This window comes from Alnus glutinosa, chromosome 8 (assembly GCF_958979055.1).
Source record: "Alnus glutinosa chromosome 8, dhAlnGlut1.1, whole genome shotgun sequence".
NCBI lineage: Eukaryota > Viridiplantae > Streptophyta > Magnoliopsida > Fagales > Betulaceae > Alnus > Alnus glutinosa.
The window spans coordinates 26,249,428-26,258,617 of NC_084893.1; the positions used below are offsets into that span (position 1 = coordinate 26,249,428).

At 35.0% G+C, this 9,190-nt stretch overlaps 2 protein-coding genes across 2 annotated transcripts; one reads left to right on the forward strand and one right to left on the reverse strand.

Moving 5' to 3' along the window:
- Positions 1-248: 248 nt before the first annotated feature.
- LOC133876479 (polycomb group protein FIE1) lies at positions 249-5,943 on the reverse strand. Its single transcript, XM_062314762.1, has 13 exons — positions 5,679-5,943; positions 4,412-4,477; positions 4,175-4,297; positions 3,562-3,642; positions 3,396-3,488; positions 3,162-3,237; positions 2,370-2,449; positions 2,222-2,293; positions 1,462-1,521; positions 1,235-1,331; positions 931-994; positions 772-831; positions 249-666 (listed from the first exon to the last, which is right to left on the reverse strand). Exons 1-13 carry the CDS (start codon positions 5,853-5,855, stop codon positions 603-605), a joined length of 1,113 nt encoding a protein of 370 aa, XP_062170746.1. The 5' UTR covers positions 5,856-5,943; the 3' UTR covers positions 249-602.
- Positions 5,944-7,687: 1,744 nt separating this feature from the next.
- Positions 7,688-8,460, forward strand: LOC133875046 (protein CHLORORESPIRATORY REDUCTION 41, chloroplastic). Its single transcript, XM_062313032.1, has one exon. It carries the CDS (start codon positions 7,755-7,757, stop codon positions 8,382-8,384), a length of 630 nt encoding a protein of 209 aa, XP_062169016.1. The 5' UTR covers positions 7,688-7,754; the 3' UTR covers positions 8,385-8,460.
- Positions 8,461-9,190: the final 730 nt, after the last annotated feature.

Consider the following 9,190-nt stretch of genomic DNA (forward strand, 5'->3'; position numbering starts at 1 on the left):
GTGCCAAACACGGGATCTTGTTTAAAATGTGTTCTTGGCAGATTTTTATTACGATACACCTCTTGCTAAGTAGTTTATGGGCCAAAACTTGCACCTTGGAGTCGTCTTGTAACTTGATTCTGCATTCACTTTATTAATTGGCAATCTTGTAAGTTGCAGTAGGCCATGTCGCCTATTATTGAATCGATAATGCATCTCCTTCGGTTGCTGAACGATAAAAACAATTTTGTATACACAAGAATGACCGATTTCTGTGCAAGTGTTATCCTCGCAGAAGTTGCCCAATCTTCAATTGATAAGGGATCTATTTTTTGGTGCTGAATAGTAAGAATAGTGCAAGACACAGAATGACAGATTTTCTAGGTCAGTTTACCTGCAGCCTCACATAAGTTGCCCTTCGAGGCACAACATTTCGCAGATGGATCAATTTTAGTTTTTAACAAAGTGACAACTTGGCTGAAGTAAAGGTCACCAGTCTCAATTTCTCTAATCAATGGGCGTTTAGACTCTAAACTAGGTTAGAATAATTACTCTAACCCAGCCCAAATTGGGCACCAAAATGTGCATCTTCTAACATTGCCAATAAACCCACTTGGATAGGCTCAAGAAGTTGCCACTGCATCCCAGCGCCAAATTGTCCCATCTTCACAGCAGCTGAGAATGATGCTGCGACAAACATAAAGGAAATTGCATGTTTCAACATCCGGTACATTTATAAGATCACAAAGAACAATATGTAGGGGCGCTATAACTAATGCATGAAGGGTTCACCTTCCATCAAAGGACAAGGCAGTTTGTCTAATTGGAGACTTTGATTGAGCATGAGACAGCCTGAAAGAGGTGAAAGAGTAAGGAAACCTCATTCATATAGCACAGAAATCGCAACTTCTTTAAACATAAACTTCAACCAAAAAAAGCAAACCAACGAACTTTGCAATAAGAACAGGGGGGCTGGTTTGCAGTTCCCAAACAAAGATCTTTCCTTCCCTATTCCCTGGTATTAAAGACAATATAGGATGAGATCACCACGAAAAGCGATGCAAAAGTTTTGAGGATACAGTGCTTGTGTGAATGTGATTATAAGGAATTATATGAGCAATATCGTGATAGATCATATGAGTATTTATGCAATGTCATATTTTTATTGACAATAAATTTCATGTGCATCTGTTTGTGTGTTTATATAAATATTCAAAGAAAGGAACAGAAAATGAGGGTCCACTTAGCCTTTTACCTATAGCAGCTGCATTATAATGAAAATCACACGAAAACTTGATGAACCAAATATCGCACTCTGGAACAGGGTACTTCTGAAGGATGTCAACTGAACCCTAAACATATTATAGCACCAAAAAGCTGAACTGGGATTTCACATAGTCATTCAAATCAACAAAAATGTATAAACTGATATAGATTAGAGACAGGCAACTCAGAAGTGCAATAGTTATAAGGAATTCTAACCTCCCCAGGAGACTGGTCCTTCATTTTAGGTTCCCATAAAACAATTTCATTGTCAACACTCTGGAAACAAAATAATAACATTAATATGAGCATAGATGATATCTACAAGGCATCTAGAAGCAACTCCAGGTTATGATAATTCCTACAAGTACATTTGCCAGGCAAATTTCCAGTTCAAGCCAACTGTCAGCAGACTAAAATTTGACATGCTACTTTTTTCTAGACTTGTCTGTTCATTTAAATATGTGTATTAAGCCTTGCTAAGTCATTCTAATAGCTGTCAAAACTTAATATTTCTTGAAGATGTCCCAAACACATTTTAAGAAACTAGAGGTCAATGCGAACATGGAGGCACTATATTCTGGGGTCAAAGCTCGTGGCCAAGACAGATAACATAGCGATGAGAGACTAGTAAGCTCATGGAGGTTTGTAGTCAGGTAGTCGATGGGTGCTAACCCGGCCACCCAATCCAGCAGGTCAGGCGTCTCCTAGTAGCTAGTAGCTAGTAGCTAGTAGCTAGTTTTGAGTTGGTATCCTATATTAACACAAACAAAACACAAATCACAGAGCTTGATGAAATGGTTTTTCAAGAAGTTATTTGAAGCAGCTGACCTTGCTGATTTTAGTTAGTTAATTAGAAAAGGTACTACATTTAAAATCTTATAATGTTTCATCCCATAGAGTATGGTTTTTCGCGAATGCAAATTAACTTAGATTTAGATTAGCAAACATACAAACAGTGGATCAAGCAATAAATCACCTTTGAGAGGATGAAATCACCGAGCCACCTATTACAATCCACGTAATTTGAATGAACTGAAGCTATGAACACCTGAAAAGAGTATGGTGAACTAAGATACAATAGGCAGAAATACTCAACTGTAACAGAAAAGATAGCTGATACTCACAGGAAACTGAACATATTTTGTAGGGAACTTGGAAGGGAGATCTGTCCAGGTGAATGATTTCTCTACGTATGTCCAGAACTCTGAAGCGGGGTTAACAAGAAGAAAAAAAATTAAAAGTTACAAAGCTTTTAACTAGCTAAAATTAGAAACAACTAGCCGACCTGCCTGAATATTGAATCAAGCAGACCAACTCTCAAATGAGAACCTAACCAGACCATGTAAAAAATTCCAATTAGTAGAGTAAGAAAGTTTGAACAGATCGAGTAATACGAAGAAAGCAAAATACGATTTAACTGGTTTTTCAACAAATTCCTCATGAATAAATATAATCAATTGATAACCAAAGCAGAACTTTCTGTGCTCTCTATGCTCATTGTCTTCTCAACAAGTTTGTCCAACAATTTTGCACTCTTTTCACATAAAACATTTTTGAAATAACCAACACTTTTTAGCACTTTAATCCCATATGAAATTTCAAGAAGGAAGCAATCATTGTCACCCATTACATCCCAGAGCAGCATTAATGGGCTTGCCAAAAGATAATATGCATTATATAGATGATCACACTCAATACGATAGGTATTAAGATTACTTGTGATCTTTGTCTACATTTTTTAGTACTTTTTATTCTGTGATATGTATGCTGTTTTTTATTTCATTCCGTCCATTCAGCTACAAGTGTAAATTTGTGCATTAAAGTATCCATTCGGGCCATCCGATGTTCCAATTTTGTTCAAGAATGTTTTCTTTTGTAAAACAAAAGTTACAAGAAAAACAACAATGATGTTCTACCTTTCATTGACCAGATCTTTACTGTGTTGTCCATGCCACAGCTTGCAATGCGATATATGTCCGAAGGGTGGAAATCCTACAGTAACCAACATAATGTAGGCATAATCATTTAAAATCCTTATCTTGCATCATAAGCTATAAATTGAGTTGTGAATAAATAATTCAAAGGTTTTCTCCCTTTATCATATTATAAGGAGAAGGGGGTGGGCACAGAACTCTTTCTGTTCTTCTTACCACACTCAAGACTTCATTACGATGACCCCCAGCTCCAGCAAATATCAAAATGCATATTCCGGTATGAACATTCCATAGCCGAACTGATTCGTCCTGGACACTCTTGAATATTAGTGATACATAATAAGACAAAAAGTACAAAGAAAAAGAATACTACGATGATTACTTTGCTTGCAGACACCACAAGTGATGGTTTTAGGGGCTGAGTCCTGATTTCATTAACTGAATCCCCGTGGCCAACAAAACTCTGCACAACATGAGCATGTCACAGGGCAAAAGAAGAAGTATTTATAAGCACTATATTTTCAGCATTATACATTCATACTATGTATTATTAAAGTATTTTAAGAGTTTTGACTAATTTAGGACTAGCTATATATCTTAAAGGTACATGAAAAAATGGTAATGTGAGAAGCAGAAGTTTATACCCTAGATGGGGTGTGACACATAAGAAAAGCCAATTTGGGTTCACCTCTTGCCAATAGACTATAACAACTACTACTGTTTTTGTAACATCCCAGTCCCATTTTAAGAAGATTAATAGCCCACATAGAGTGGGCAGATTATAAAGGCACTCATTGGTGCTAAGTTTCACACTAGTTCATTTCTAGGCGAGACTGTACTTTATAAGTGATTCAAGGGAGCTCCAAATTGACTAGTTATTTTGGAGTGATAACGCAGATGTGGCTAGCGCTTTCCTTGGGTTGTTATAGTTTTTACCATTAATTTTTACTACAACTACCAACAAAATAAGAGCTCAAACTTAGGAGATAAGAAACCTTGTGTATTTTCTCGCTGCCCGCGTCAATGACACGGATTAAACCATTGATTCCTCCAGCCACTATGAAAGGAGTTCCGTCAATGTTGCATGCCCAGCTCACAGTGTAGAAAGACTCATCCTTCTGATCTACGAAACACATGGAATTTGCAAACGTTCTTCACAAAAAAGCTATAGGTTTTACATATGAACTATAGCTCATTAGAAGAATCAATAAATGGCAGCTGTGTTCACTTACATCTTCATCGATATAAGACTGCAAGACAGCTATGACACCCCCTTCAAGACATTGGTAGACAGTCACCTGTTTAAACATCAAGAAATACAATTCCAATGGAAGAAATGAATATTATACTTTTGTTTGTTCCACCAAAAAAATAAGACATTTGAGAACAAAAAGGATCTATTGACGCTATTCAGGAATTCACTTTTAATTGTAACGTAAGTATGTGAATCTATAGTGCTTATCAGCAATGAATTATGCACCACCAGACCATTGATTGACTCAATTTTAGAGTATAGAACTAAAGAAAAAAGTACTTGACACCTTGCAAGTGCTGCAAGCATTACAATAGTGCAGGATTACTAAAACTGTCTCCTAATATTTGCTTCCTTAAAACACAAACTAATGATCAAGTCAGAGAGAGATTTCTAAGTTTTCATAAATTCCAAGGCATATTAACTACAATCAATGAGTTGTACATATATTGCTGTATAAAGTAAGAAAAAGTAGCATGAATACCAATAATACTCGCAGACATAGTCCTTAATCATCCGTTATTATAACTATGCTGGTGATACCTAAAAGAAAAAAGCAACAAATCATGATAACAAACTCATTGACTAAACCCCCAACACTCCAATCAATGCTTAAGATGTCATTGAACTCACCCCAAGCACAAGCAGCTTTTTCGAGCTCAACTAACCAAGCCAGTCTCTTAATTTTCTCTCAAACTCAGATCAAATTGGCCTTAATCACAAGCCAACCTCTCCTAAAGCAGATCTGATACTTTGTACAATTTAAAGTACTAAAATAAAACAATGCACACACCAATCGTTCATTAAGCCTAATCATCAATGCTGAAGCTCCAAGGCACTGACTAACAAAGTTCTACTTTTGCACCTCGTACTATTCAGCAATATATAGCTTTATTTTTTCATCCCGTATCAAAGCTCTGAAATTTGCATGATATGAAGCACATAAACTTGCACATTGATCTTTAATTAAACTTTTTTCGCAAAAAGAACTAAAACCGAAAGAAATCTCTTTGCGCGAGAAATTGAACATTTCCTGGTCAAATTTTCTTGGAAAACCTATTTTCCTAGTGGACAAACAGGGCCTTAGATTCATTGAGTGAAATCAACATAAAAAGAAAAATTGATTAATCAACGAATTTGTGAAACATTTGTTTGTTAGTAAAAGTCTTATCGCTATTCTATTTTCCAGTGTTTTTTTTTTTTTTTTTCATTTTCTCGGGAAACGAACGGAGCAAAAGTTAACGGACCCGATTGCCGCCGACGGTGGCGAAGACGTTGAAGTAGCGGGAATCGATGAAGTTGAAAACGATGGCGTATAGGGGGCGCTTGCCTTCTTGGAGTCGGTTGGTAACTCTGTAATCTCGCTTCTTCGACAGCGTCAGCGAACCCACCACTGGCTCGCTCCCTACTGCGAACTTTGCCATCTGCGCGCACCACCCGCTCGATTTGGAACAATAGGGAGATCGGAGGGGCCGATGAGTACCAACGAGATTAAACTAAACCACCAGCTACCTAATTATTGCCGTGGATATATATATATATATATATATTCTTTTTCAAATTGAATTGAAAAAAAGTATATTAATATTTTTTTAAAAAAATATAAATAAATTGAAAACTATTTATTCTATCACGAGTAATGCTACATATCATCCCTTTGTCCCCTCAAAATTGATGTGGCTCTTAAGATCACCATTGGATTAAAATACAATAATGATCTATCACAAATTCAATGGTAATTTTAAGAGCCACATCAATTTTGAAGGAACAAAAAGGGAATAAAGGAATAATATGTAGCATTACTCATTCTATTACTCTTATAAAAAATACAAGTGAGAATTATATATTATAATGACATTGACGTATGTCAATTTAATAAACTGAATTAAAAAAAATTTCTTCCATCAAATTTAAGAAAAAACTTTATCATGCTAAAGCTTGTTTGAGTTTGTGATTTTAAAAAGTGTGATTTAAAAACATCAATTTTAAAATACACAATTTAAAAACGCAGTTAAATGTTTAACCTTTAAAATTGTTATTTAACCTTTAAAATTTAAAATTTGTGAGTTTTTATTTTTATTTTTTATTTTTTATTTTTAAAAGAACCCATTACATACGATTTGAAATCGTAGAAAATAGTACATTTTGTCTATGAGATCGTAATGCTACGCTCACCCTACCACTTTTTAACCCTTTTTTTTTTTTTTTTTTTTGGTAATTAAGGGTGAGCAGTTCCATTCAAATATTAGGTCTATCAGAGAATTTGAATCTAGATAATAAAATGGAGATTGGAGAGCACTGAATATTAGAGGTCTCTCCACAAATTTAAATCTCAATTAATAGAGCGAACATATCCGCTTAAGATGAACTCAAAGAACCTATAATCTTTAAAATATTTTAAAGGAAAAAAACATTTTTATAATATATTTTTTTTCTTTTTATGAATTGTTGTAACATTTTTGGGGAGGGAGAGTATAATACCAAATGAATGATAACATGGTGTTGTTTGATTAGTTCATTAAAACATATTGATTTAGTTTAATTTATAAAAAGCTGGAAAAATAAAATATAATTAAAGTAAAGTGAGGTTTTTTTTTTTTATTATTATTTTTATTATTTTTTAATTATCTTTTTAAATGAGACATGTTATGCACATTCTCTTGTCTTTCTCTCGTCGTCTTACTTTTCAAAATCATCATTGGATATGTGGGATTATGTGTTGGATACATATAGGTCTCACATAAATAATGGTAATTTTAAAAAATGAGAGAAAAACCATAAAAGAAAATGGATAATTTTTTAATATGGTAGAGCACATTTAAAAGCATTTTATGTCCATTTTGACATCCCTGACCAAGGAAACACATTTTATGTCCATTATGGCACCCCCCGTCCCAAAAATAATATTATTTAATAAACTATTATATGACTATCATACAACTGAAATAACGTGACAATAAAAAATAATTTTAAATACTCAACTATCATCCCACTTTCATTCACCCGAGTTAATGTATTAATGTCCACGAGCCCTTTCTTCTTCTTCTTCTCTTTTTTTTTTTTTTTTTTTTTTTTTTTTTTTTTTTTAATAAAGGATGATTTAAGTGAGTTGGGTAAGTATTATTACTTGGCAGTAAAAACTGTAATAGTTTTATATTTTATATTTTTAATTTAAAAAATATTAATTATACGTACGACAGTATTATTACTATTATAGCTGTCTACTATAAAGAGACTTTTGCAATATTTGTTATGTTTTTATCACTTTATCTATATGAGTAGCCAAATAGGCGCCCTTATCTTCTTTCTTCACTACATTGGCAATGGCTTCCACACTCCTTCAGTTCCTTCTTCATCCAAATCCTCTTCATCTAAACCCATCACAGGCACTCATCCATAGCCCACACAGAAAGCACTCCTCCATCAAATGCAGCACTTCCAACTCCACCCCTCAGCCCGACCTCCCATACCCAACTCCAGATTCCGATCATACCCTCAACAAACCAGAGAGTTTTCCCATCGAAAAGCGAAGAAAATCTGAGATAACCCGTGACCGGAAGTCAACAACTGGGCTAGTAAAGCCCGAGCCACGCAACTTTGAGATTGGTTGGAAGAGAACCAAAGAGATAAAATTGGAGAAGCCAAAAGGGTATGTCATAGCTGACTTTCTAGAGAAGCTTGAGGGTCTAATGGGGAAAGAATTTGGCTCGACGGAGCTTCTGGTAAAAGCCGGGGAAATAGTGGCGGAGAGAGCGAGAGAGGAGGCCGAAGTGTTGAGAGATGAAGGACAAGTGGAGGACAGGATGATCACTGAGTTGTTTAGGGTGTTGAGACTGATGGAGATGGATTTGGCCATGGTCAAGGCTGCAGCGAAGGAGGAGACGTTGGGTGTGAGGCTTGAACAGGCCAAGGCAAGGTGCAGGCAAGCTATACTTGTAGCTCTCTCGTTTTGAGGATTTGAATAATTGGCTATATTTTTCCTTTATATTATATATATATATATATCTCTGTTAAAATATTTTTGATTTATTTCGTTTCTTTTGTAGGTTTATTTCCTTTCTTATTTAGTCTATAAATACAGACCATTCTAAATTTCTAATACAATTTAATATACTTCAATATATTCAAGATGTAACCCTATCGGTTTCTCTCTCCGCTTTCGCTCTCGTATTATATCCCATTATATATTTCGACAATCTTTTAATCAAAAGGGTGCTAGATTATCCATTGCTTTGAGATAAAAGCGAAAATAACACTATTTGCACTCCCCAAGAGTTTTATGTCTTAGAAATCCAAACTGCAAAGCCTTTTTCTTGATTAGAAAATGGAAATTTGTGCTAAAGATCTGCTGCTGTTGCTGACAGATCCAAGTATGTCCCATTCCCTAGTTGAGCTCTTTACATGTAGTAATACATGCAAAAATGTATTCAGTGTAAGCATACTTGCATTGCATTTCTTGGGATTGCCATACCCGGCTCTGTGATCAATTCCTCCTCGTATTTGCATGGATCTTAACCAATATCAGCAAAAATTAATGCATCTTGTAACTCCTAATCTATTGACCACTGAAACTATTTTTTTTGTTGGTAAGTAATTGAGGTTTGAAAAATGGTAAAAAGTTGGGACATTGCAATTAAAAAGAGAGCAAAGAAGGCCTTGAAAATCAAAACTTAAATTCATACGCAGATAACTCCTCTCTCAAATTCATGTTCTACATTTTAGGTCTTGGAGACTCGGACTAAAATAGTATGCAGTTGTT

Coding starts and splice junctions, on each gene's coding strand:
- LOC133875046 (XM_062313032.1), top strand. CDS start 7,755: ATGGCTTCCACACTCCTTCAGTTCCTTCTTCATCCAAATCCTCTTCAT.
- LOC133876479 (XM_062314762.1), bottom strand. CDS start 5,855: ATGGCAAAGTTCGCAGTAGGGAGCGAGCCAGTGGTGGGTTCGCTGACG. Junction 4,298..4,411: donor AGTCTTATATCGATGAAGAT/GTAAGTGAACAC, acceptor TTCGTAGATCAG/AAGGATGAGTCTTTCTACAC. Junction 3,643..4,174: donor GCAGCGAGAAAATACACAAG/GTTTCTTATCTC, acceptor CATGTTGTGCAG/AGTTTTGTTGGCCACGGGGA.